General features: G+C 53.2%; 10 protein-coding genes across 10 annotated transcripts; 4 read left to right on the top strand and 6 right to left on the bottom strand.

The window, feature by feature from the left end:
• Nucleotides 1–222: 222 nt before the first annotated feature.
• Nucleotides 223–1,788, bottom strand: M421DRAFT_77574 (histone acetyltransferase Spt10; the record flags this gene model as incomplete). The annotated part of the gene is made up of 1 exon (XM_033597333.1): nt 223–1,788. One exon carries the CDS (start codon nt 1,786–1,788, stop codon nt 223–225), a length of 1,566 nt encoding a protein of 521 aa, XP_033442887.1.
• Nucleotides 1,789–2,364: 576 nt separating this feature from the next.
• Nucleotides 2,365–4,209, bottom strand: M421DRAFT_77604 (glycoside hydrolase family 20 protein; the record flags this gene model as incomplete). The annotated part of the gene is made up of 1 exon (XM_033597337.1): nt 2,365–4,209. One exon carries the CDS (start codon nt 4,207–4,209, stop codon nt 2,365–2,367), a length of 1,845 nt encoding a protein of 614 aa, XP_033442886.1.
• Nucleotides 4,210–5,621: 1,412 nt separating this feature from the next.
• M421DRAFT_77596 (glycosyltransferase family 8 protein) lies at nt 5,622–6,864 on the bottom strand (the record flags this gene model as incomplete). The annotated part of the gene is made up of 2 exons (XM_033597335.1): nt 5,622–6,373; nt 6,453–6,864. The coding sequence occupies 2 exons, from the start codon at nt 6,862–6,864 to the stop codon at nt 5,622–5,624; spliced, it is 1,164 nt and encodes a 387-aa protein (XP_033442885.1).
• Nucleotides 6,865–7,348: 484 nt separating this feature from the next.
• Nucleotides 7,349–9,255, bottom strand: M421DRAFT_10388 (uncharacterized protein; the record flags this gene model as incomplete). Its single annotated transcript, XM_033586952.1, has 4 exons — nt 7,349–8,665; nt 8,712–8,923; nt 9,003–9,161; nt 9,210–9,255. 4 exons carry the CDS (start codon nt 9,253–9,255, stop codon nt 7,349–7,351), a joined length of 1,734 nt encoding a protein of 577 aa, XP_033442884.1.
• Nucleotides 9,256–9,956: 701 nt separating this feature from the next.
• On the top strand, nt 9,957–13,823 carry M421DRAFT_10387 (nucleoporin Pom152; the record flags this gene model as incomplete). The annotated part of the gene is made up of 2 exons (XM_033586950.1): nt 9,957–12,645; nt 12,697–13,823. 2 exons carry the CDS (start codon nt 9,957–9,959, stop codon nt 13,821–13,823), a joined length of 3,816 nt encoding a protein of 1,271 aa, XP_033442883.1.
• Nucleotides 13,824–15,078: 1,255 nt separating this feature from the next.
• On the bottom strand, nt 15,079–16,530 carry M421DRAFT_426699 (uncharacterized protein). The gene is made up of 2 exons (XM_033594477.1): nt 15,900–16,530; nt 15,079–15,843 (listed from the first exon to the last, which is right to left on the bottom strand). Exons 1-2 carry the CDS (start codon nt 16,151–16,153, stop codon nt 15,348–15,350), a joined length of 750 nt encoding a protein of 249 aa, XP_033442882.1. The 5' UTR covers nt 16,154–16,530; the 3' UTR covers nt 15,079–15,347.
• Nucleotides 16,120–16,566, bottom strand: M421DRAFT_352304 (uncharacterized protein). The gene has a single exon (XM_033589581.1). The coding sequence runs from the start codon at nt 16,505–16,507 to the stop codon at nt 16,262–16,264; it is 246 nt and encodes an 81-aa protein (XP_033442881.1). The 5' UTR covers nt 16,508–16,566; the 3' UTR covers nt 16,120–16,261.
• A 1,312-nt stretch (nt 16,567–17,878) lies between these two features.
• On the top strand, nt 17,879–18,982 carry M421DRAFT_10386 (uncharacterized protein; the record flags this gene model as incomplete). The annotated part of the gene is made up of 3 exons (XM_033586948.1): nt 17,879–17,995; nt 18,052–18,517; nt 18,567–18,982. The coding sequence occupies 3 exons, from the start codon at nt 17,879–17,881 to the stop codon at nt 18,980–18,982; spliced, it is 999 nt and encodes a 332-aa protein (XP_033442880.1).
• A 212-nt stretch (nt 18,983–19,194) lies between these two features.
• On the top strand, nt 19,195–21,389 carry M421DRAFT_426697 (YccV-like-domain-containing protein). Its single transcript, XM_033594476.1, has 2 exons — nt 19,195–20,970; nt 21,029–21,389. Exons 1-2 carry the CDS (start codon nt 19,343–19,345, stop codon nt 21,198–21,200), a joined length of 1,800 nt encoding a protein of 599 aa, XP_033442879.1. The 5' UTR covers nt 19,195–19,342; the 3' UTR covers nt 21,201–21,389.
• Nucleotides 21,390–22,521: 1,132 nt separating this feature from the next.
• Nucleotides 22,522–23,181, top strand: M421DRAFT_410047 (uncharacterized protein; the record flags this gene model as incomplete). The annotated part of the gene is made up of 2 exons (XM_033590375.1): nt 22,522–22,650; nt 22,681–23,181. The coding sequence occupies 2 exons, from the start codon at nt 22,522–22,524 to the stop codon at nt 23,179–23,181; spliced, it is 630 nt and encodes a 209-aa protein (XP_033442878.1).
• Between the last annotated feature and the right edge of the window lie 3,426 nt (nt 23,182–26,607).

Raw genomic sequence — 26,607 nt, 5'->3', positions numbered from 1 at the left:
GTTCGCGAAAGATGCAATATCAGCATACTGGTAGGTGGCAGACAGCCATGTCAGCTTGTTCGGCAAGATATCCCTGGCTGTCCCCTGCCATGGCACGACACTGAGCGCGTGCGGTGAGCTGTCTACAGTACGCCCTCCCAGAACGCACCGTACTTCAACCGCATAGCCGTCGTGGACCTGTCACTGGCTCGAGTTAGATTCCATATCGTAATTGACCCGCCTTCATGTCCCGGCGTCCCGACGTCCGTACCTCGCAACCCGCTCCAGGCGTCTCCTCATCTCGGTCCTTGCGCTCGGCGCTCGTCGCTGCGGGCCTCCAGTGTTTGTGTAGGAGCCGCTAGATGCATTACTTGCCGTGCGCGCGTACCCGTCCTGCGGCGCGTCGGGCAAGGCTACGTCATGACCAGACTGCGCGGCCCTGCTCCCGCCTTGCGCTGCGAGAAACGGGCTCGGGGGCAGGTCTGCGAGGTGCTGAACGCCCTGCATCAGCGCTGGGTCGAGGGGCATGTCGTATGCATCGGTCCCGTACGAAGGATATGCAGACTGAGGACGCTGCTGCGGCTGGGATTCGAGCTGGAGTTGGTAGCTCGGTGAGTCTGCGCGGGTGTTTTGGTGCTGCGGAAGATGTGACATGGCCTGGGGGAGCTGATCGCTCGAGGGTGGCGAGTACTGCTGCTGGTGGCCGCTGGACTGCTGTGACGGTCGAGTCTGAATCGCCCGCATGGCTGAGATCCCCTTGTTCATCTCGCTGCACTCGGGACAGTTGCGGATCACCTGCGACACGGTCTCTTTGATGCGGACCCAGTGGTAGGACTCTGCGATTGCGGCTGTGGTTTTATTGATGCCGCCGTGCGACTTGTGGTGCACGTCGCGCGCGATCTCGTACTGTCGCTGAGCATCTGATATGACTTCCTTGCCTTTGAGCCAGAGCTTCTCGGGCTCGTCGTCCGTGGCCGGTGTTAGTTTGTAGTGCGTTGCTGCGCTGCGGAGACGGCTCTTTTCGGCGCGGTCGGCGCCGTTGGGATACTTCTCGTTCTTGAGGTAGAAGCGTATCTTGTCGAAGCGCTCTTCGGAAACGAAGTCGGCGTCCTGACCGAGGTCACGGCCGTAGATGATGGCATCGATCAGCTCGCCTGGGTGAGACTTTAGATTGCCGCACTCCTTCACACGACCGATGCGCTTGAACCCTAGAGCATCCCATATTCGACACGACGCCAGGTTGGTCTCATACACCAGGTTGAAGACCGAGTAGGTATAGCCCAGCTTCGGGGCCCAGTCAAGGTATGTCTCGCCCATCAGCCTTCCCACGCCCCGGTTCCGCGACGCGTCAGTGACCAAGAAGCCGCCGTTGCAGACGTGACTCGAGCGGCCCGGGTAGTTCGGCTTGATGTAGAAGCTGCCCAGACACTCGCGCTCCCAGTCGCAGCCCCGTCGCGCCATGTCGTGCAGTTCGCGGCCGTCCTGGATCTCGCCTAGCAGCATGATGGCGCCAAAGACGCCGAACCAGTAGGGCCCAAAGCTGTCCAGCGGCAGCGGGTCGACCATGGGGTACGTATCGCCCTTTTCTATCTCGCGGCCCAGTTGGTCGCAGAGGTACGCCAGCAGGGTGAGCGGGACTTGGTTCGGCGCAGAGAAGGGGATGATGGTCGCCGTCGTGACGCGGTCGCGCAGCGTCACCTGGCTGGGAGCAATGCCGACTGGTAGCGGACCGCCCGGCGCAAGGTGCGGGCCACGAGCAGACGTGTGGATCACGGCCGGGGCGGTCGGGTCTTCGAGCATCGCAGGCATGGCTGCGAGGAGAAGGCGCCTGCAGCCGCTGTAAATGGTTAGTCAGCATGACGCCATGTGCTTCTCCAGCGGCTAGCCAGGTAGCAGTCGCGGTGCCATGGTGGAGACGTGGTGAGCGCAAGCATCGTGCGTATTTGTCCAGATCGCGGCAGGTACGTTGCAATATTCGGTGTAGGAGAGATGGACGACTTACAGTTGCGTGCCTGAACGGCTCTAGTGGTGCTTCGCAGGATGAGAGGTACGCATGGGAGGCAAAGTGCTGCGCTGCGAGCACGGCAGTCAAAGCTCCTGGGCCGCGGCGGGCACGTCGATTCATAGGCTGCATTAGCGAAGCACGACTCGCCCATCCATGACTCTCCAGCCTCTCCCATAGATCGTGAAAAGCACGCAGATGCACAATGGCAAGGCGACGTCAGAGCTTCGTATTCGCCTTCGTATGCTAAGCTTATGGGGACACTCGAAGCTCGAGGGTCATCGCTCAGCCTCCAAGGGCTGCCGATCTACCACCCTCGATTCTGCCGCGAAGAAGAAGAGAAAACGCTGCAGTCATACAAGCAAGTGCTCAACGTGAAATCATTACACAGGGTTCTCCCAAAGCGTCGTCTGGTTTTGGTACAAGTCACACGCATGCGGGTGTTGAAGACAGTACTTTGGCATCAGCGGGGCAGCCTGGACACCATTGGCAACGAGGTACTCGCGGAAGTTCAAGATGCGCTGCGTCAGCTCCGTGGTCCTCTTGTTGCCGTTCACGTCTCGGTTGCCTGACCATACCAGCTCGGCAAGTGCTGCGGCACGGGGCCACATTTTCTGGCTGATGATTACATCGTCGACCTGCTCGGACCATAGCGGCGCAATGGCGCCCTGAATGAGGGACTTCTGTGCGTCGGTGAGGTTGAACGTGAAGTCGTAATCATAGATGCGCTGCCATGTCTTGTAGGGTGCGCACCAGGATCCTCCGCCAGCACCCCAGTTGAAGTTGGGCGATCCGTCCGTGGCATTGGGGTTGACCATGACGTTATAGCGAGGGTCGTTGCCTACCCAGCCACCGTACCCGCAATCGAGGTACATGAAGTCAGAAGAGGAGACAATCACTTTGTAGCCGAGGGCTGTCAAGTTGGCGATGTGGGTCAGACCGTTGTTCCAAGCCTGCATGATGATGTCTGTGGGGACTACGCCGGTAGCAGCCACAGCCGAGGAAAGCTTCACATCCTCCCACATGACGAACGTCTTGTTGGCCTGCTTGCGGAAGTTGGGAATAGCGCGGTCGAGCCAGTACTGATACAGGTCTCCCATTGTCTTGCCAGAGTCGAAGAACTCGACGGCGCGGGAGCTGAAGTTGTTGCAGTTGAGGAACAACTCGTCACCTCCAATGTGGAACCAGTCATCGGGGAAAATGTCCGCCATCTCCTTGTACACCTTTCCAGTGACCTCGTAAGTCTTGTTGTTCAAGATATCAAGCTGACCGGGGTTTGGCTCAACAGCAGTGTGCAGCGACCAGTCGTCGTTAGACCACCAAGTGTCCTGGCAAGTTAGCAGGTCCTGGTCGATCTGGCCCCACCCAGAGCTGGCATGGCCGGGCATATCAATCTCCGGGATGATGCGGACACCGCGAGCTGCAGCATAGCTGATGATCTCCTTAAGACTGTCCTGAGAAAAGACCTCGTTGGGCGAGTAAGCATCCTTGGTCATTTCGGGGTAGGCAGAAACCTCGAGAGGCCAAGATTGGGAGTCGACAATGTGCCAGTGCAGAACGTTCAGCTTTGACAAGGCCATACCATCGATCTGCTCGTAGATCTTCTTCTTGGAAATGTAGTTGCGGCCAGTGTCGATCATGATACCACGCACCGGGTAGAGAGGGGCATCTTGGATAGACACCGGCTGCTCAACGATCAAGTTGCCCTTGCCGTCGTTGATGACCATCTGCTGAAGGGTGGTGAAAGCATGAAGTGCGCCGTAGACGGTACCCGCGGAGATATCGATAGATTGAGATCCTGCGGGGATGTTCAGTGTGTAGGATTCGTCGACGCCATGCTGCAGAGCGGCGTGTGTGTTGGTAATCTCAACATTGACAGTTGTAACACGTCCTGTGCAGTTGCCGGTAGGGGGCACGCCGTACTGTCTCTTTCTCCGCGACTTCTTGGAGGCAGTCTGTGTTGGAAACGGTTCAAATTCGCGGATCGGGGCTTCGGTCGCTTGCGGAGTCCACTTGAGCTCGGTGATGGTGCCAGTGGTACGGTCGAAAGCCTGCTGCAAGACTGCATGCTCCGGGCCTGACAGGGTCAAGGATCCTACGGAGAAGCATCCAGCATTGCCCCAGGTAATGTTGGAAGGTTTGGGAAGTGGGTTGGCGGCAACAGCTTCAGCATTCCTGGCGAACAGAACGGAAGCTGTAGCCACGGAGGCTAGAAGAAAGTCGCGCATGGTAAGGAGTGTGGTGCAGTTGTTCGCTTGTGTATATGTTGAACTAGCAGAAGATCAAAACATAGGTAGTTCAAGGTTGAAGGTGAAAACAACGAAACAATGAAACAATCGCGGTTGTGCAAGGGATCAACAGTAGATAAAGGAAGCTATATCAATCCGGGGGCAATTAGTGCCCAGCAGGGCAGTGAATTGACTGGGCTAAACCGGGGGACTAGCAACCGCGCCGCGCCGGGTTCACTTCACTAGCGGTGGTCGCTGTGCTGAGATAGGTCAGCAAGCTAAGCCTTGCTGCACTTAGCAGGAGGAGGCTCTCGTTTGCTGCAACCATGCCATTGCATGCTTACCAGTCGATGCGCACTGAGGCGTCGAGATGTTGCTTTCCCCGCGCCGACGCGAAAATAACAACCATACCATATGATGGCAATCCTTCTCGTGAGCCCGCCACTGCAACCCCAACATCGGGGACCATCGGCCCTGCACATTGGACCGCATTGTCATGCCTGGTCTGTGCGCGCAGCTCGTCTCCAGCAGCCAGCAGCCAGCCGTCGATCAGTCGACGCGCTAAGACGAACGGCTGTCACCCCAGGATGTGCGTGCTGTGTGCAAGGTTACACGCGCCTTGCAACAGGTCGTCGACGATTGTTTTGGTGCGTATATGCAGGCGGGCTGGTAGCCCGTCACCTGGCATGTCTTGTTCAGCTGGCGGTATCAGCCAGGCTGGGGGGGGTTCAGTGCACGAAGAATGCGGGAGTCAAAGAATGAATTCGCGTTTAGCCGACATTGAAGCCGGAGATTTCTTGAAGGCACCCCAGCAGAGCTCCGAGGGAAGGAAGGAAGGCTGCACCAAGGGGGAAGGCGTCGCTTCGCTTGTGGAGATCCAACGCGGGCTGCTGTCCGCGAAGGATGTGCCGAGAGCCTTCAGTAGTGACATGTCTCATCAAACTCTACATACCATTGTCACGGTTCGACAGGCATACACATGCACAGCTCTCCATAACGAAGGCTGACTGCAATCTCGTCCAATATATTACAGAGCCTAACTTGCTCAAGTCAGCTGCTACACTGTGCGGAGGCTTAACTGACATCTCTCAGCCGCCTTGGTCCTCATCGAGTATGGCTGGAAGTGGTGAACAAACAATAGTGTCAGAATGACGTGCCTCTGCAGGCTATGGACAAGCCGCTCAGATGGCGATGTTTCAGATTGATTCTTGCGCGTGATGGCGAAAGCATATATTCGGACCGCGGACCACTGCGGGATGGTACTGCGGTAAGGATGCTGGACTTCTTGATGGGCAGCGATAGATCCCGGTATTATTGACATAGGTAGCACGTCAATATCTCGAGATCATGTCGAATAATACGCAGGAACCCGCTTTCATATGTCCATCCGTGTAGTACATGCACCGCTTGATTCAAAGTTGGCTGAGAATAGCTCCCTCAGCTGGAGGCGCAGCATGCTCGGTACCGTCTGTGGCATTCCCAGGTCGCGTGCCATGCTTGATGGTCCACCAGTCCGGCGCAGGCACACTAAGCAGTCTACATACATTGCGTCTTCGCATCCTGAAGTCCTCGTACAGGTGCTTCCAGATCTTCCTCTCGGCGCAGCTGCCGACATGGCTCCCGCCGCAGTCGGGCTGCATCTCCTCCAGGCCCTTCGTGGGCCACATGATCCACGGTTTGGGCAGCGGCCAGTCGCTGAAATGAACCAGCTTCGCCTCGCTGTAGACCTTCTCTGCGTCCCACGCCTCGAAGCTGTTGCCCAGATATGCGCTGTGCTCGTGCTTCCTGAACTCGCCGCTCAGCAGCGCATACGGGCGGTGGGGAAGCACCAGCGCACTGTCCTCAAACCGCTCGTTTACAAGCTCCATATCGAACTTATGCACACTAACAACCTCGTCATTGGCCCCTCCGATTGTCTTCTTGAACCGCTCAAACTCGTCCACATCAGGTTTGATGACCATCAGCATCGACGTGAGCGGCCAGGGCTTGCTGTCAGCCCAGTATGCGCGGGGCATAGCCATGGGCGTGCCCGGGAGGAGGAAGAGCTCATCGAGGGGCTTTAGGAGCGTGACGTCCGAGTCCATCGCGATGACGCGGTCGTAGTACGCGAGCGAGAAAGCCATGAACTTCGTAACCGATCTGTCCCATGTCCTTGTCCATTCGTCTGCGCATGATTGTCATCAACCTTGTCCATTCCCGCACACCTTGCTTCAAGTGTGACTTATCTGCCCGGCGATGCGTACCTTTGGTGCGACTCTCGACGCTCAGAAGCCGCACGGGGTGCAACTTGACGCCGTACTTGTCGCGCGCAAGGACGAGCAGCTGACTGTCGCGGTCTTTCGCGCTCGTCACCTCCGTATCCCAGTGCTCGGGGAAGAACAGAACGCGATCCGCCTTGCTGCCGAATCGAGCCAGCGCATCGAAAACAAGGAGCGCATGGCAGAGCGTCGCGCTGTCGGTTGCGTAGAGACTGTATGCGAAGTTGTTCCAGTTCGTTGCGTCTTTCGTGGACGCTCGACTTGATGACGGGTACAGGAACCAGCAGACGAGGAGAAAGCCGAGTAGGTAGTAGGCGTAGCGGCGGTGGAAGCGGAAGGGCGACGAGTCGTTGTCGCTCGCGTACCGAGGGAGCTCGTCAGATCGCCGTCGACGCATGCTGCAGGTGCGCAGCGAGCATCCTGTCAGATTCGACGCGGGACCAAAAGTTTCGTGGGTTGCTGCGGAAGTCGTCGGCGGATGACGTTGACGCGTCACAAACGCCGAACGGACCCAGTGTGTCTCTGCGCCTCGAAGGTGACGTACACCAGTGCCGTACAAGAAGAGTACCTCAATACTGCCAGAAGTATGGGTCCATCTTCGTTCTTCGCGAGAGCATTGCAGGGGATCATGGAAGGAGAATGAACATTTAGCGAATGCTTTGCCGCCAAGATTGGAACAAACACAGCGCGCGAAGAGCGTTATTATCGTAATGAGTCCAAAGCTCAGTCTGGATGTACTCAGATTACTGGCACAACCGAAGTAAACTTGACTATTAAGGGTGAAATCATGATATCCTCTCATGCCTGCGGCTCGATGCGGCCCGGTCAGGCAGCAACATTCTATCCTACATTGCTCACAATTGAACGTCAAAGACCAGCTCTCAGATCGCGACGGGTACGATCCATTCACACTTCGGGGGAGTGAGAGGTATATCCTCATCATCGTTAAAACGACCCATCTGCCCAACTCTCCTGTAGATCTCCTCAAGCAGCCTGCCTGTTTCGCCCTCGTACTCTGCTGGGCTTCCTTCTTTGTAACTGTCCTTGGGATCAATTGGCCCGGATGCCTGCGCTGGCTGGGACTGTGCTTGCGCCATTGCTGGAGCTGCTTGAGTCTGACCGCCGAAAGGCGACTGGTTCGCCGCAGGAGCTTGGGCAGGTTGCGCTGCCTGACCGAATGGGTTCTGTGGTTGTGTGCTCGGAGCTGGCGCTTGCTGGCCACCAAGACTAGGTGCTCCAAAGGCAAGCGCGCTCGGCTTGCCAAAGGCAGGAGCTGCTGCTGATCCTGCAGCGCCGCCAAAGGGGTTGGATTGTGCCGCCCCTGGTTGAGACTGTGGTTGGCCGAAACTATTTGGCTGTTGGGCTTTTGAGGCCACCTGACCGAACGGAGACGGTGCGTTTGGCGCAGGCTGTTGACCGAAGGGTGACTGGTTGGCCTGTGGCTGCTGGCCGAATGGTGACTGATTTGCACCAGGTTGCGCTGCTTGCCCAAATGGACTCTGCCCAAATGCAGGCTTGCCAAACGCACTCAATTGCTGTGGTTGCCCTGGACCGCTGGCCTGACCAAAAGCGGACCCTTGAGTTGGTGCAGAAGCCTGTCCGAAAGCAGGTGTTCCACCGGGAGCTGATGCTTGCCCAAATGCCGGCTTGTTGGCTCCGACAGCCTGTCCAAATGGTGACTGTGTTTGCGCACCAAGACCGATGGGCTGCCCAAAAGCGCTCCCAGCGACTGGCGCAGCTGTCTGACCAAAGCCTGAAGCACCAAAAGCAGGCTTGCCGAAAGAGCTTCCACCTCCTAGTGTTGAGGGTTGGCCAAAGGGCGATGGCTTCTGGCCTAGTGCTGAGGATGCGCCGAATGCTGATGTGGTCTGTCCGGAGTTCGATGGTTGCCCGAAAGCTGATGTGGTCTGAGCAGGATTGGAAGCCTGACCAAAGGCTGGCTGGCCAAAGCCTGGTCTTGATGGCTGCCCGAAAGATGATCCTTGTGTCGCTGGTCCTGAGGACAATGAATTGTTGGATACTTGTGCGAATGGACTCGAGCCTGAGCCTGGCTGTGCGGCAGCTCCTTTGATCATGTCCAGTCTATTTGGATGCACGTTGGCACCTTCCTCAATATATCGAACGGCACCCTCCACGTCATCCGTGATTGCTTTGACCTGCTGCTGCATTTTTGCATGGAGTTCGGCCTCTTCTTGTTGCTGCACTTCATCAGCCTTGTTCTATCATCATTTAGGCCGCACTTACTGCAACATTTTCCTGCCCTGCAGCTCGTGCAGTGTAGTACCGCACGCGGAGCTCTTCTGGGCTGATCTCGACTGGACCTTCAATGAGCTGCCGTGGAGCATCACGGCCAGGACCGTAGCACGACAGTGGGTAGATCGGCCGCTGTCCAGATAGATCTGCTTTGATGTCCGCGATGTCTAGGTGGTAGGGTAGAGACTTGCTATCACGCGTGGCTGTCTTCATCAGCCATCTTTATTGTATAGCAATCAGGTCGTGCACGCAACATGTCCACCCCATCGTTTCAAGACTCACCTCCAAACGGTCCACCCGAGTTTTGGTTGGGACGGTAGCTGTCGCCGCCAAGAGCGCCAAAGCGGTTGTTACCGTTGTTGTTCGAGCGACCGCCGAAACCTCCGCCACCACCTCGATTGCCATCTCGCTGGCTGCCAGGATGTTCAAATTTGCAATTGTCTAAGTCACGTCAGGCACGTGATCATGAGTGAAGCCGAAAATAATTACCCCCGAATCGGCAGTTGCCTTGCGAATAGAATTTGCACACTGTCATGACGAAGCTGGTTTTGAGTTCAGGTGCAGTTGGTTGCTGTGGCGGGCCTGCAAATAGACTGAGTGGATGTTAGTAGGTGGCAGAGCTACAGCGTTTAAGTCGATGAAAGCAAAGTCCAGGGCAGCACTTCGGATGAATGAACGGTTCAGAAGACGCGCCGCGCTAGCAACACCAAAAACATCCAATCGCGTGAAGCATATCCATGACGCCGATTGCGTACAAAATCCATGTTCTGTACGTTACCTCTGCCGGATGGAGCTTTGCGTAGAGTTTTGCGACGGTGCGTGTGATCTGCTTGCGCCCATCGCGAGGTCTGCATGGTGACGGCGTGAAGGCGCCCTCTTATTTTGATAGCTCAACGTTCCTGGACGCGGAGTGAGACCTTGATATGAGATGTGTTGCCCGACCTACGCGTCTGAGTGAATGCGACCTCGTTGTTTGTTGACTACTATCTGCTTTTTCGCAGGACAGGTGAAGGTTATTGCCGGCTGGCCGTCATTGCAGGCTTGCAGGCTTGCGCTGCTCAGGCCCCTGCTAGCGTCCATCGCGCCTGCCAAATGTTTACGAAGTTGTGGATGCAAGCAAAGCACAACACCGCGCCCCTCAGCACGCCGACCAACAAGGCTGCGCAGCCAGATCACCGTCGGTACTTCTCTGCCCATGATCGCATAAGGCTCCGCAAGCCTCAATCCTTGGGCACGATGAACGGCGCAACACCCGCGCGCAGAGGGCCTGGCGGGTTTCCTGCAACTCCACAGCAGCCATGGAATCGCTCGCCTGGCGCGCGCAGCCCCAATACCTCCACACCTGCCTCCACACCTTCCAGGCCAAACGTGCGGTCGCCCATACAAGATGTGCCTCGAGCTGCACCGCCACACTCGGGGCCTGTCATTCCAGCCGACATCCTCGATCCCGCGCAGCAGCGCTTCTACCTCTTCGCCGTCTACATCGCCCTTTGGGCCTACCGATCGTATGACTTCTACACACTCGCCGTCGAGGAGGACGAGTCGCTGTGGCTCTGTCTCAAATGGTGCTTCTTCGACATGATCTTCATGTTCGGCGTGCCGCTGCTGGAGATTCCCTGGTTGGAGTGGAGCAACGGCGCTGCCTTCTTGCTCTTCGTGACACACGCCGCGCTTGACGTCATGCTCATGTTTCGCATCGGCATACCAGTCCAGGCCTGGGCAGTCGGCTTGGTCGGCTTCCTATGGGACAGCGAGCTTGCCATCAGCGAGCGCAGCGTCAAGCCAGGCTCCATCCTGCACAACGCCTCACTTATCCTGGGAAAGCAGATAGTCAACATCCTACCAGAGGGATCCGCCATCCTGAACCCGAACAAAGAGTCCTTCTGCCTGAACTCGACCGTCACCTACCTCGAGATCCCCATCATGATCAACCAGACCGAGCCGATTGAGATGCAGCTACTGCGCATTGACTTCGATACTAACGCCAATGAGACAATAACCATACAGAAGAACGAGCTCGGCAAGATGCTGAAGAAGGCACGAAAGTTCACACGATCTGCGCACCCAGACGACCCTTTGACAATACGATACACTGTGAAGAAGCCGGGTGTGTACTTGCTCAGCAAGGTCACAGATCATTCCAAGCTTCAAGTGCGGCCGCGCGCAGCTAGCGTGATAGTTGCTTCCTGCCCACAGGCCCGAGTCAAGCCTACCGGCGACAAGCGCTGCCGTAACGATCTTTCCAACGTCAGGCTCGAAGCTGAGGGAACTCCGCCACTCAACATCAAATACCAGCTATCAGTGAACGGCAAACCGCGAGGCGTCTCAGAGTTCCACGGCCTTCAACCCGAGGACGCTGTCTCGCCCTTGACACGACACACCTCGCAAGCCTTGGTCAAGCACGGCCGTGAGGACGTTTCGTGGGCACGCTCGCAGAAAGTTTCCGTCCCCCTCAATGAGACACTGTCAACTAGTGGTCGATGGGAGTATGAGGTTATAGAGGTGCGAGACGGCTTAGGCAATGTCGTCAACTTCAGGGATGTTGATGACGATGAGCGGCCGAAGGCCAAATTCGCTGGACTCCGCCAGTCATTCGATGTCCAAGAACGACCGAAGGCATACCTTAGAGGCTGCGATCCTTCAAAGCCACTGAGAGTGGCAAAGGGCGAGGTTGCTCGTCTACCAGTCCACTACGGCTCAACAGGCAAGCAAGCCATTGACGGACAGCACACCATCGAGTATCTCTTCACACCCGAGACTGAAATCGTCACGGACGGGTACCAGAGCCCAAATGCTGTATCGAAGAAGCAGACAATGCGAAACGTTCGGGAACAACCGCTAATATCTGAAGCCGGTCTATATACAATCAAGGCTGTGTCCACTGATACTTGCGAAGGAGAGGTGCTGGAGCCAGCCTCATGCCTGCTTCAGAACCCGCCTGAACCGGGGCTCTCTCTGACAAGCGAAGACATCGTGGATAGATGTGCTGGCAACCCCATTGGTCTGCGCGTGGGAATAGATCTTATTGGTAGTCCACCTTTCGTGATCAAGTACACTGAGCACAACAGCAACAACCGTCGAAAGATCGCGAAGGAGCTGAATATCCCTACGCTTCGAAGCACAGCTGATTTCACTCCCCAAGACGCAGGCCACTACAAGTACACCTTCGAGAGCATCCGCGATTCAGTCTACAAAGACACACCTCTGAGAAACTTTGAGCTGCAACAGAATGTCAGACCGTCTGCAAAGGCATTTTTCGTGGATAGGAAGCCTAGGCATGTCTGCATTGACGATTCGGTCGACTTCGATGTGAAGTTGTCAGGAGAAGCACCCTGGAAGCTGGAGTACGAAGTTGTGCACAATGGCAAGCGCGTCAAGCGTACCGTTGAGACAGCCGAAGAGTACTACACCATCAGGACTGACAAGCTCCGCAGCGGCGGCGAGTACATCGTAACCCTGGCGAGCATCAGTGACAAGATGGGTTGCAAAGAGTATCTGAAGGAGGAGGCCAAGGTCAATGTACGCCACGAGCGACCCAAGGCTTACTTCGGTCATATCGAAGGCAAGCAAACAATCATGGCACTTGAGGGCAGAAGTATCGGTCTGCCTCTTCGCTTCACCGGAAATGCCCCTTGGAGGCTGGAGTATGAGGTTTTAGAAACCAAAGACGTCAGGAGGGGAACTTTCAACAACGCAAATGCGCTCCTGGATGCCAAGACAGATGGCACTTACCACCTCCTCTCGGTCAAGGACGCTGTGTGCCCTGGACTGATTGAAGAGAAGGCTGACCAGTTTTTGGTACAATGGGTCGCCCGGCCGAAGCTTACGGTTTCTGAGTCTGACGTTATCGCTTTCGACGGCAGCAAGTATGTTAAGGAGCCGGTCTGTGAAGGAGACGAAGATGCGCTGGAGGTTTCTCTTCATGGTAAGTTCAGCTCAAGGTGTACACCGGCTTCATGTCACTAATTGAACACAGGAAATGCTCCATTCGACGTCTCATACCAGACCCAGCAGAATGATCCCAAGGGCAAGCTCATCTCCGTCAGAAATAAGGACCTACATGTCGCAGGTGGTCAGGCGTCGATCCGATCGGAGACTGCTCAAGCTGGCACCTACGAATACACCTTCAAAAAGCTGTCCGACTCTAGATACGATCACTCTAACAACCACTTCCCGCCAGTCAGCATCAAGCAGACCGTTCACCCGCGTCCAAGTGCCCGCTTCGACAAGCCAGGGAAAACTTACAGCTACTGCTCTAGGGAGTCGGAAGGTGAAGAAGTCATTCCGATCTCGCTTGAGGGTGTCGCGCCTTTCTACCTGGAGGTGGAAATCAAGCATCACGGCACGCCCAAGCCGGAGATCAGCATCCATAAGAACATCCCGACCAACAAGTACGACCTCAAGATCGAGCACCGCAAGCTGCATCTCGGACATTCATCCATATCGATCCGCAAGGTTCGCGACTCGCGAGGCTGCACCCTCAAACCTGCTCTTGGTGGTCCTCGTGTACAGATCAGCGTGCACGATGCCCCCGCTGCCACTCCTCTTGAGGACCGCACAAACTATTGTGTCGGCGAGCGCCTCTCATTCGCACTTGGCGGCCAGGTTCCGTTCACCGTCTACTACACCTTCGAGGGTCAAGAGCGTAAGGCATCCAACGCCGGCACCACCTTCCGCCGCCTCGCTGAGCTTCCCGGTACCTTCACCATCACCGGTCTGCGCGATTCCGCATCCGAATGTCTCGCGTCTCTGGATCTCACTAAGCGGATCCACCCCATTCCCTCAGTCCGCCTTTCAGGTGGTCGCGTGGACGAGATCGATATCCATGAAGGCGGCGGCACCGACCTTGACTTCCAGTTCTGGGGCACCCCGCCGTTCGAGTTCACGTATACGCGCAGCACCAACGCTGCAAGGGGAAAGAAGAGCAAAGTTCTCGAGATTCGCACTGAGGTCAGCCATGAGATGAGCATGCGTATTCCCATTCAGGAAGAGGGCACGTATGAAGTTGTTAGCATCAAGGATACGTGGTGCAGCTTTGCCCGCAACGACATCGAGGGACTGGAGAAGGGCAAGGGCGCTACGCAGAAGCTGTTACAATTCTAAGTGCAGTCGCAGATGATCAAGGGAGGTGATGAGATATGGACCTTTGTTTGCATTGCTGGGCGTTGGGCGTAGTGTAAAAGGCTGATGAGGCCTGAGCTTGGATTGAATCGCATGTGGTATAGCGAATTGTAGTGAACAGTTGCCATAGTGTGAAAGCTTGTACAGATGTGCCTTCTTGCGCTGGTAATGCATGGGCTTCAACTTTGCGCACATCACTTAGAGGGCTGTATATGTTATCATTTGATACCTTTTGCCAGTCTCGCAAGGCGCTTCGATTATGCCATTATCGTACCGTACGATGAGAATTGAGCAACGTCAGAATGATTCTCGACACACAATTTGTGCGCTTGTTCCCATTCTATCAAAACCCGTAGCTTCATGTCTTACTCCATGTGTTTGCGTCAAGTAGCAGATTTGTGAGCGTGGCCGAGTGTCTTTGATAGTTGGAGCGTCCTGCTATGTGTTCTCGTTGGCAGCTTCACTGATCACACATGTCTGATGCATGCTTCAGGTATTTGTTCCTGTTGCAGCAAGGATCGAGGTGAGGGTGCATATCACGTGATCCGCATCGGGATATTGGACCGATCAGACACTGGCGATCCATCACGCCATGGTGAGCGGAATCGGGTACAGCTTGGAGCCGTGATTAGGACTCCGATTAGGGTATAGCTGGGTGAGTATTGGTGTATATATTCTGCTCATTCAGCACCGTAGATAGAACAAGGAACTTGATCACTTTCTTCACACTTGATCAACGATCAGAGACTGCTCAGCTTCCACAGTTCCCAATCTATGACATCCGTAACTTGGGGTCTTGCTCCTGATGGCATCAAGTAGCAAGACTGAGCTGCGCTCAGTGTCTTCAGTCGTCCTCTAACCTGTTTTAACGACTCCTACATTTATCCAAGAATCTTGCAGACCCCAGCTGATAAGCAAGAGTCCCTGCCTGCTAGTAGGAGAGCTTACCTGGTAAGGAGGATGAACGTGCTAGAAGCAACAGAGCATATAGACAGCGGTTAGAGCGTAGAGAGAGGTACCTGCGCACTAACCGCAACGAAAGCGTCGTCAAATGCGTGAGCAGATTGAGAGATTGGAGTTTTTTGCCATGTGTGCTCACTGGCAGCTTCACTGCTCCTTACAACTAAGCCGCCTCCAGTCACGGCGAGGACTCGGCTGTGGATTCTGAAAAGTGGCTTATGTTGTGAGTGCCGACGTGCAGGGTTCCCCAATGTTATATTGTTGCGGTTCAAGTCGGTCCTATAGCCTTGATCGTCACCTCGGTTGACTACATTGGACTAGCAAGTCTCAGGACATGTATATATGGTCGCCTCCTAGCTAGCAAGCAACTCAGCGCAGTTTTCCATTGATACATACAGCGACTACGTCTGCCGCAACATATATGAAGTTGTTTGCTAATATTATGATGTACGTCTTATTGCACTCCACACTGATCGATTTCCACCCTTCTGCAGCGCTTCTTTAAGTTCAAACGTGTACATGCAGCCTACGCATTGTCGACACCAGTCAACTCAGAATCATGTTCAAGTCTCCTGCCCCGAAAGACGCTGTGGATAGGTTGATGAAGCGTCCTGATAGTGGATCGACGATAGAGTGGATATTCTGTGGGACTGTCGTACCGAAGACGCTACCAGCAGAATCCCATCGTGTTGGCTGTGGGTGATGCTGAGCCTCAATTCGTGTGGTGTCGCCGCAGTGCCATGTCAAATTTGGAGGCGTGGCTGGCTGCTCAAGAAGTGATTGGAGATAGTCCATGGTCAGCTGTTCAGGTTCCCAAGGGTTGAGCTGAGGTGCTGTCTTGGGACTGACGCTTTCATGAAAGCTCTCATCCTTCTGCGAGTCTCGGTGCGGGTCTTTGAATCTCACTGATTCGATGTCGAAGCCTTCCCGTTGTAACTGCTCTACCGTGTCGCATACATCGATGTTGAGCGGCAACTTTCGGTGGAGGTCTCTCAGAGCCCCGAGTAGAGAGATCTGTTGCTCTTCCAGATTTGCAATATAGCTGCACGCGGAAAGGTCAGTGACATCTTGCCTGCGACAGGAGGGGACCGAGCATACTTCTTTCTCAGATCCTTGATGCACGTAGCGTCGTAGTTGATCTTGCAGGTAGCATGGTCCTGTTCGCACCTCGCGCATGGAATGTGACCGTCGCACTTGACTTTTTTAAGACGACAGCGATTGCACGCTCTCCTTACCCGACTGCATGTCTCCTTTGGAGGCCCTTCCCCGCTCATTACGCCTATTGATGGATCCGAGTTTCGTCTGTGAGAGCTTGCCTCTTTGTATGGCGTCACCGAGGGCGTTATGTTCATGAATAGGTGGCGTTCTTCACGCCCTGATAGCCTTGGGGTGCCGCTCTTTCTTCTTTGACGACTCACTTGCCACGCGTTCAGGCCTGATTGCAAGGACTGCAACCATCGTTATAAGCACAGGAATAGCCTGAACACCTGCCAACGTTCGGACATAATGGAGGCAATGCTGATAACGACCACATGTGACAGAATCCTAGGAGTAAATGACTGCAAGATAATACGGTATTGATTTCTGTGAGTGCAGCAACGCCGATCCGGACACTCGTCATGAATCCTCACCAGCCACCGCCCAGGCCTGTACGATGCCGAAGCAATCCAATCCTGCCTAAGCAATAAGGACGGAAGTCGGCTCATCGCGTTCACTCGCCCATGCCCAAGGCTGCCCGGATACTTGCGCCCCGCGCCGATATGTGCCTGTTCAGGAATGGTGTTCAGGAGGCAGACCGTTCGAGAGTTGGTGCATCAGGCATAGCCACAAATGGCGCAGTTACCGACGCTATATGATTGGTGACCGGAGATGTTAAATCGCGCAAGCCACATACCTATTGAAACGACCGTTAATAGTGGGTTCGTGCTTGCAACAAATAATGACTGACGACGATCACCACAGAAGCTTATCATTGACAAGCTTTCTGGGCACGTTTGTTGGCCGGTTTCGTGATCCTTCGTGAAGACTCCGATGTTCACGGGTGTTTCAAGGTCCGGGGAAAGTCAATTCGCGGGCTGTGCATCTGACTGTCGGCTGGCAGCCATGCGTCTCATGGGCCTGGCAAATCTGACACCCTTTGGAGACGCACGCTAAGATGTCTTCTAAACGCAAGCGAGGCACCGGATAATTGTGCTCATGGGTCTTTACTCGATTTTGACACGAATCTACATGTGCTCTTTGGACCGTAGATGCAGGCCGGTTCCACAACGCACTTATCAAACCACCTCCGAAAACAAGTCTCGCCTCGAACCTCACCCCAGGCTTTACCTGCAGCGTCAATGAGCGTGGTTTGTTTCGCCGATCATGATGTCACCCAGCTATTTGTAGCGCGTATGTATGCAATCTATTGGTATGGAGCCTGGAGCGAGAGGAATGGAATAAATACGCTACGCTAGATCAGCTCAGGGGTCTGCTGAGTACGAAGTATTACCAACGATTGTCCAACAGTGACCGTGAGCGGGAATATGGAATCTGGGGAATCAACCTTGTAAATTACCGTAGCACGTTGTCTGCCTCGTGTTCTGATTTTTACGTCTGTCCAGTGTCAAGTGCGCGGTACAAGCTCGAGGCCTTGGGTTTCACTTGAGACTCGAGCATCGTAGCCGGCCCTCACTCGGACTTGCTACAAGTCGATCTGGTTGTTCCACAGTGAGGTTTGTTGCATATATCTTGGAGACCTGTAAACTTTGAAATCGGCACCCCAGACAATGCTGTTTCATTTCCCTTAGGATATGGCAAGGTGATGTGTTCTGGAAGGTCTTGACATATTGATTATTGGTCACTGCAGCACTTCACCCGATGCATCACACTTGTGTTGAAACGACTGGTCCGGACCCACAAGAGGAGCCTGGCTAACCCCAGTCGCAATTGACCCGGAGCTCGTGATCGATAGGCTCGGTCCATTGGCTGGGCGTGGTAAAAGGACAGTTCATATACTCCTTCCAGTCACTCACTTTCCCTTCACAGTCTCTGTCCCACATACTTTCGTGGCGTTTTCCACATCTCTTTCGAACACCATGTCGAACTCAATGGGTGACAGTGAACTTCCCGGTGGTGCTCTGCCCGGCTTCGCCAACATTCCAAACGTGAGCCTGTCACCAATGATCAGGCATTCCGGTCTGGTCTTCGCCGTCGTGAGTGATTCATTACCACATCAGATATCCAGTGAACACTCCCTAATTCCTTTCAGCTTCTCACACTCTTCTTTTTCTGCCGACAATATGTCTTTGAAGCCGCCCTAGACAGAGGGCTGATTTACAAACGTACATGGCCAACTCTCAATCCGCGCCAAAAGCGCGGCTTTGTAAACCACCACCTCTCCTTTGTGGCCAAGATCTTCGTCCTTCTCTTCGCCATCTATCCTTTCTTCGCCGTCGCCACTGGACATGCCGACTTCCGCACGCCTATGTTCGGTCGCAGCGTCGGCTTCTCACGACGAGATTATGGGTTCACGATGGGTGATGCATTGTACCTCGCCATCATGATCGTGAGCGTGATGTATGCGCACGAGCTCGCGTACCGGGAGGGTATCAGTCCTGTTGCTGTTGCTCACCATGTTGGCGTGCTGGTCATGGGTCAGTTGACGCTGTACTGGAGTGCGTCGAATAAGGGTCAACCAGATGCTGCGTTGGAGGCTGTATTGGCCTTGTTCTGGGGTAGGTGCTAGTTCGAGGGACACTTGGATAATGTGCTAATGAGGCCCAGGATTCTACGATCTTGTTGTCGAGGTGCCACCGCACATCACTATGATCATCTACCGCGACCCAGATGTCGCACAGAAGACGCTCATGCGCTCTTTCTCCGTGGCCTTCTGGTGCTCGCTCGTTGGTACTGTGGCCGAGACGGCAACTATCTTCGGCCTGTATGGAGCATTGTGGAATAAGTGGACACTCACTATGAAGGTCATGATTCCGATCCTGCACTGCATCTTCACAGCGGCACAGCTCTGGGGCGAGTACTGCACGTGGAGCCTGTGGCAACAGGAGAAGGGGAAGGCGAAAAGGGTGCAGGTGGATGGAAACGAGAGTCTTCGCAGCGAGAACGGGAAAGTGAAAGCAGACGACGAAGCAGAAGGAAAGGATGGCAAAACGGTCAACTCGATAGAGATAGCTCCTGTGTAGGGATGCAGCACTCGGAGGAGCGGCGTAAAGGATAAAATCGTGAAACGATCATTACATAGACTGCCTGAATAATACAACAATAGCAATGGGAGGGAAAAAGCCTGAAATCGAATTTGTGAATACCATATTGAGCAAGTAGCGAGCTGGTGTTCATGAGAAGTACTGTGACGATCTATGCGGTTCGCAGCTACCTCGTGCCGCGGCAAGACGCAGGCGATTGCTAAGCGCGATGCGTTCATCTCCCAAATGCCGTCGCTGACGACATTGTTGCCCCGGGCGCATTGTCGCCGCCGAGCATAATACACTTGAAGGCTGTCGCATACAGCCGTTGAGCCATTACCGCGCCCGCGTCTTTCGACCATGGTCAGTCCAGCCTTTACAGATCTGCCGACGGAGATTCTCGAAGCCATCTTCTTACACCTCGATGCGCCCTCGCTCATCGCCGTCTCGCAAGCCAATAGGCCGATAAAGCAGCTCACAGCCGATTCGCCCCTGATATGGCGCGAGCTCTGCCGCACGAGCTTCAGCACATGGGATTCACGCCACGACATCGCCGCCAAATTCGCCGGCCCTCTGTCGGACGTCAACTGGCGCGCCCTCTTCACGCAGAAGAGGCGCATTGAGCACGAGACACGACGGCTGCTAGACCACATCATAGCAACGCAGCACGAACGCATACGATGCATCAACGACATTGCCGAGTTTGGGTACGATGCGAAAGAAACGCTGCTGCGCGAGCGCGCATGTCCTGACGACGCCGAGGACGTACTGGCGCGTCGATACTATGCCAATGCTACATTGGAGCGCATACATCGAGAGATAGCGATCAACGTTTGGAAGGATCTGCATGAGGGCAAGCCAGTGCCCATGGACAGGGCGCTGGGCGCATACGACATATTTTCGCGAAGTGGCGAGGACGTTGACTTTGATCTTATGACGGACGACCTGGACCGTCTTGTAGCTGGGTTGCACGGCGAACATCCTGAGTTCAAACGTCTCAGTACGCGGGCAAGAGCATCGACGCTTGCCACCTATCTGCGCAATCAAGGCTTCAAGGGCACACCGGACGCTTCATATCGCGCATTGCGGAACTCTTTCTTCGGACTTGTCCTGCGGTCGCCTCGACACCAGTCGCTCCCTCTCATATCTGTAGCTATATTCTGTGCCCTCGCACAGAGAGTCGGTCTTGATGCTCGCCCGTGCGGCTTCCTCTTCCACGTCTACTGCCTTGTCTACGCGCCCAAACAGCAGACGTTGGATGGCGAATACACTCCTAGTACCACTGGCCCGCTTGAATCCATGTATCTCGATCCATTCCGCTCCTCCGACGAAGTACGCCAAGGTGATCTTCTACGCGTGCTCCGTAACGCGGGAATACCCTCCACAGAATATCAGACCTTCCTATCGGACACAACAACGCGCGAAATGGTATTGCGCACAGCACGCAACATCATGAACTCTGTGCAAACCATTCGGCAAGCCCAAGTTGGGCCCCACGGCATTAGCACAGCTTGGCTAGATGAGTATCCAGACATGGATAATGCCTTCTACAGCACCATCTGGGCAATGCTTATGCTCGGTCCCAGCGACGGAGGCACCCCCGGCTCCACCCAGCAAGTGTCTTCACGGCGGCGGCAGTATTTGCCCTACTTACTCGAGCACTTCCAGACCCACTTCTCGTGGGACGTGGCGCTGCTTGAACAGTACATTATACCAATGTTTTACACACAGCCTGAGGGTCAACGACTGCTACAGTTTGTGCAGAGCATGCATCACATCGACACAATAAGGCGGCCGCTGATACGAAGGACTGCGAGGGCGCGAGCAGTTTGGCACAGGGTCGGAACAGTATTCAGGCACAGAAGGTATGCCTACGAAGGCGTCATCACAGGATGGGATACAAGCTGTGATGCAGGTGAGGAGTGGATACAGAACATGGGTGTCGATCGCTTGCCTGGAGGCAGGGAGCAGGCTTTCTATCACGTGCTGTAAGTGCCCAGGCTTTGATGCTGCGAATTCACCGAGTCCCTGGCTTATCATATACAGTGTTCACGACAAGTCTGTGCGTTACGTGGCTGCCGAGAATATTGAGCCTGTTGGGCGAGACACATTACCTTCTGCCGCTATCATGAAGCTGGCTGGCCGCCACTTCAAGCGGTGGGATGCTGCCAGTCATACCTTCGTCAGTAACTTGAGGGACGAGTATCCCGACGATTGAATTCAATGCCCTTCGAAGCCGACACACAGAGCGCTTACATAACCTTTTTCACAAGTTTGTTTTTTGCCTTGCAGGATTGCAGCATTAAAGGGACTTTAACGACAACGCAATATCTAGGTAACTGACTATTAAAACTTGAATTAGAAGCATTTCATATGGCTAATGAAATCCACCATCACCCTGGCCAACCCATCACGCTGGTCAGTTTTCCCTGGCGTGACCAAATCACGTTACAACTCTTTGATTTCATCGCTATCAAACTAGGAACCTATGTATTTTGTGCTTGTACCTGATTTAGAAGATATCTCTGTAACGTACCCCACGGGCGAAAGAATCAACGGGCGAGAGAATCACTTTTACCAAGCCCCCACCACAACACCTTTACTACACCAATGCCTTCTTAACAACACTAGGTAGACGCGTTAAAGGAGGCTTAAATACAGCTTGCGCTCTAGGCTCTTAAACAAGACGCGACTCTCTCCTGGCAACGCGCTGCAACTATCTACAGGGTTCCTCAAGCTACACTAAGCAAACAACGCGCAGGACAACCTTCACGCGCTAATTCTGCAGCCAACTTACAGAACCTGGACAGTAACAAGGAGTGGGTGATTGTTAATTGTCGCAGCAGATATCATGCCGATTTACCAGCCAATTTAGGGGTGCTAACGTATGTACATTTTGCCTTCTTTTTGGCTGCGACATTCATTATATCCTTTAGCTAGCTGCGCGAGGATTTCCCCCCCAGCTCACAGTGTAACGACGCAGGCAAGAAGAGAGATATCTGGAACAGGTATGAATCCACTAACGTACCTCACAAGCGAGCTGATCACCCAAGCGAGCTGATCACTTTTGCCAAGACCACATTAAACTTTACTCTACCTACAATGCCTCAACGCAATAACAAGAAAACGCACCTGTGGAAGCTGAGTGGTCTCTGATCGTTGATCAAGTGTGAAGAAAGTGATCAAGTTCCTTGTTCTATCTACGGTGCTGAATGAGCAGAATATATACACCAATGCTCATCCAGCTATACCCTAATTGGAGCCCTAATCACGGCTCCAAGCTATACCCGATTCCGCTCACCATGGCGTGATAGATCGCCAGTGTCTGATCGGTCCAATATCCAGATGCGGATCACGTGATATGCACCCTCACCTCGATCCTTGCTGCGACAGCACCTAAACAAAGCAGACATACACACGCAACACCAAAACACAAATTGTCCAGATAGCGTGCACGGCCTCGTTGTGCACCGCGGCGCGTAATGCACCAACATCAACATTGACGCGTACTTTGTACCCCCCTATAACTCAACACCACGATGCCGCTGGAAGAAGCCCTTGCAGAGCTAAATACTTTAGGCCCTACTAAAGACTTTTCGTACAGAAAGCTTGCCAAAAAACACAGTTGTTGTCACACAACATTAATCCACAGGTACAAGGGCAAATGCGTGTCGCGTAAAGCCAAGGCAGAACACTAGATGGTTCTCCACCCACGCAATAAAGTAGAGGTTGTGCAGTACATCAAATCGCTCACAGAGAGACACCTCATGCCTACAAGAAAGATTCTTGTCAGAATAATCAAGTCGTTGTGCAAGTGGGAGCCCTCTGATCAATGGGTCACGCGCTTCCTTTATTGCTACCCTGACAACCTTCTCACAGCCTGGAGCGCGCCTATGGAAAAGCAGCGCCACGAAGCTGCTTCATACGATTCCTTTCGCTCATACTTTGATCTGCTGCACAGTACCATTGAGCAGCATTCAATACAGCCAGAGAACACGTACAATATAGATAAGAAGGGATTTATAATTAGAGTGATAAGCAAGGGCGTTAGAATCTTCAATAAGCAGCTCTTTAGACTCCAGAAATACAAGCTAGCATCTCATGATGGCAACAGGAAGTGGGTGACAGTGGTAGGAGCAGTAGGAGCTGATAGTTTTACGTTGCCGCCTGCAGTTATTTATCCTTCATCGTCTCTCTAGATGCAAGAGAGCTAGGTGCAGCGCGTTAAGGCCAAAAAACACGATATACACTTTAGTACCTCAGTAAATGGCTGGACGAACGATGCTCTTGGTGTTGCCTGGCTCAAGCAAGTGTTTGATCGCCATACAAGAGTGAGGGCGCGAGGGAAGTACAGACTCTTGATCCTTGATGGCCACGGCAGCCACGTCACGCAGGCCTTTATTGAATACGCTTATGCCAACAAGATTCTGCTACTTATATTCCCTCCGCATGCTACTCACGCGCTTCAGCCGCTTGATGTGGCGTGCTACAGGCCGTTGGCGCAGCACTACTCTGATGAGCTCCTTCATCGCGGCCACACCACCGAGGGGTGGGTACCTGTGGCTCAGGCTGACTTCTTCCCGCTTTTTTGGGCAGCGTGGAAGAAGACCTTCACTAAAGACCTTGTTGTACAGGCCTTTAAGTGCACTGGGATTCACCCACCAGATGCCAACGTCGTGCTTAAGAAGTTCAGAAACCTAACACCAAAGTCGCCTAGCACGACCCTAGAGCCTACTCAGCTTCAGCCTGCACCAGAATTACCTAGTTGGCGCAAGACGTTGCGGCTTCTCAAGCGTGCAAGAGAAGATAATGTACCTAGTGCTGCTAAGGCAGTTAATTAAGCCCTTTACTAACTCTACGTGTAATTAGATATCTTAGAGGCTAGGGTTAACAGCCTAGAAGAGGCTCTGAAGGCTAATAAGAATAAGAAGAGGAAGTAGAAGGTACTACCTTTGCAACCTATTAATAGTAATAAGGGTAGTGGTGCAGTTCTCTAGAGTCCTTCACGCATTAAGCGCGCAAAGCAAGAACTCTAGGCAAAAGAGGACCTTAAGCGCGCTGCAGAGGCAGCAAAAGCTACTAAGAAGGAGCTTTAATACTAGAAGAAGATTATTTAAGCAAAGGAGAAGGAGGATAAGTGTGTAGAGTAAGAGAAGAAGAAGGTATTAACTGCTAAGGCACAGGCTGCAAAGCGCGCTTAAACTAAGGCTTGTAAAGAGGAGGTAAAGCACAAGAGCAACACAAAAAGAAGTACTTAATTACCTAAATAGGCTAAGAGTAAGGCCTTATAGAAATCTTAGTTAAAAGTAATAAAGAATTGTAGTAGTAGTGCTGTGCGTAGTTGGCGGGTGCCTCACAGGTCGCCCTTACCACCACCACCTACTACAGCATCTACTAGCCGCACTACGCGTCCCCCTAGAAAACTGTAGTAGCTAAAAGTTTCGCAATAGTCTATTTAGTAATCTACCAAATTATCTTGTAATAGCAGCGTCGTAGTGTTGCTCAATAATCTTACTTGTTTCAGGGTACAAAAAGTGATGTTGGTGCATCACGCGCCGCGGTGCACAACGAGGCCGTGCACGTTATCTCTCTTCTCGCCTGCGCCCATCTCAACTCAACTGGGATATACTACCCTGAAACTCCTAGAGCCTCTAGGCGCCTGGTTGCCTCGCGCTGCCTGGTGCAGGAGTGCCGCCCTCCTGTTCAAATTTTCAAATTTTCAACGCACAGACTACCCACCCTTATTAGAAAATCTTATCTTATTAAAGATCTTATCTACAAGAACACTAAAACCTAAATAAAACAGCTACCTATACAATAGACAGTAATAAGCCTTTGCTTAGTTTTCTGCTTTCTAACCTTACTCTCTACTCCTAGAGGTCTACTAGTTAGGCTAGTAAGAATAGGGTATAAGGCAAGAATAGTAAAACTAAGACAGCCTTTTTACCTTATTTTTCAGCTCTAAAAAGCAGACAGAGATTAGGTACCTCTGCCTGTGCAAAAATAAGCTCTCCTCTAGTCACTTTGTATTTTTTCCTTATAAAAGAGAAGGATACCTTCACCTAGGACCCAGGACCTAGGACAATGGAACTAGAACCTCTGGCTAGTAGAGAGCAATCTCTAGACAGGGAGACAATGGAGCTGAGCACTCCTAGCTCCCCTGACCCTCTAGGAGAGTTGTACCTACCTACACCCACTCCTATGCCTCTACCTCAGCATCCATCGACGCCTCTGCCTCCACCTACCGCCATACCTCTAAGGTCTACCTTGCCAAGGCCTACTGCCTCTTCTAAACGACCTGCGAGCAGACCTGCTACCCCCCCCTATGCCTAGACTTCCACCTTTCTAATTTAATGCTGCCACTAGACCTGTTGCCCAGGCACCTATTGCTAAGACAGTTCATCAGGAAAAGTTTTTCCGTTGTCAAAATCAGGAAATCGTGGCATTGTACTATGGGAAACAGTAGGACTTGTAGGCCTACAACAGTTATTCAATGTGCATTCAATGTCTAGCTAATTTTAAGCTAACAGCTCTAACAGTCCTAACAGCTGCAATAGCTATAATAACTCCTAATCCTGCTATAATAGTAGCTCTGCTTAATAAACTATACTTTTATTATATTAATATACTACTAAGTCTCCTCTTTAAAATAAGCTATTAAATAATATTATAGGCCTATTAATAGAATAACGTATTCCACCACCCAACAGCTCAAACCACCCAACAGCTCAAAATGTCTTGGCACAACCAACACTAGTTACAAATTTCTATTTTCATTACTATTATACAAGGAGCCTGCGTACGCTGTACTAACCTCTAATTTAGAAGTCTCCTCTACATCCTTTTTACACGTTCGCGCGTTGTGCCCAGTCTTGCCGCAGTTCCCACAGCGCCGTAAAGCTGGTTGGGCTCTCTCTTGATCACCACCACGACGAGCCTTCTTCGACCGCTCAGCGGCTATAGAGGCCTCTGCGGCCACCTGGGCTGCTGCCTCACCATACTCCATTGTGCCGCCATGCTGGATCCGCTTCCTTTTGCGCGATTTCCTTTTGGTCATCACTGCTAATTGCTCTTCAAGCTCAGTAATCCGGGCTGCTTGAAGCGCGTTCTGATGCAGCATAAGCTCGCCGCCTCTAATAAGCTGAGAGAAGCCTGCCTGCGCAGTAATAGGAGAACGTGTAAAGGACTCGCGTACAAGCTTTGATTGCGATCTAAACTCATGTGTATTGCTTAGAGTCTTTGACTGCCATGGCGTCTCTAGGAGGAGGGGTTCTGGCAGGGTACGCAGCTGCACTTTAAGGCAATCTAATACAACCTACGCGTTAAGAGGGACAAGTCCTAATGCCTTAAAGGCCTTGCAACAGATTGCCTCTGTAAACACGTTGCAAAACGCGTCTTTAAAGGCTAGTAGGAAGCCTTCTTTATTAATGTAGAAGACGCGCTTGCGTGCCAAGTCTTGTATGCGCTAAGAGTACTTGCGCTTCAACAGTAAGAAGCAGACCACATCAAGTGGCTGGAGGATGTGCGACAAGTGAGGTGGCATGCAGAGGGTGAGGATCTTATGTTTAAGGCAGTAGTCCTTGAAATCCTGGTTAAGGTGGCTCTCATGGCCGTCCAAAATGAGC

The sequence above is a fragment of the Didymella exigua genome (genome assembly GCF_010094145.1).
Source record: "Didymella exigua CBS 183.55 unplaced genomic scaffold M421scaffold_64, whole genome shotgun sequence".
Lineage (NCBI taxonomy): Eukaryota > Fungi > Ascomycota > Dothideomycetes > Pleosporales > Didymellaceae > Didymella > Didymella exigua.
The sequence above is the reverse complement of the archived record's forward strand: the minus strand, read 5'-3'. Positions and strand labels throughout refer to the sequence as shown.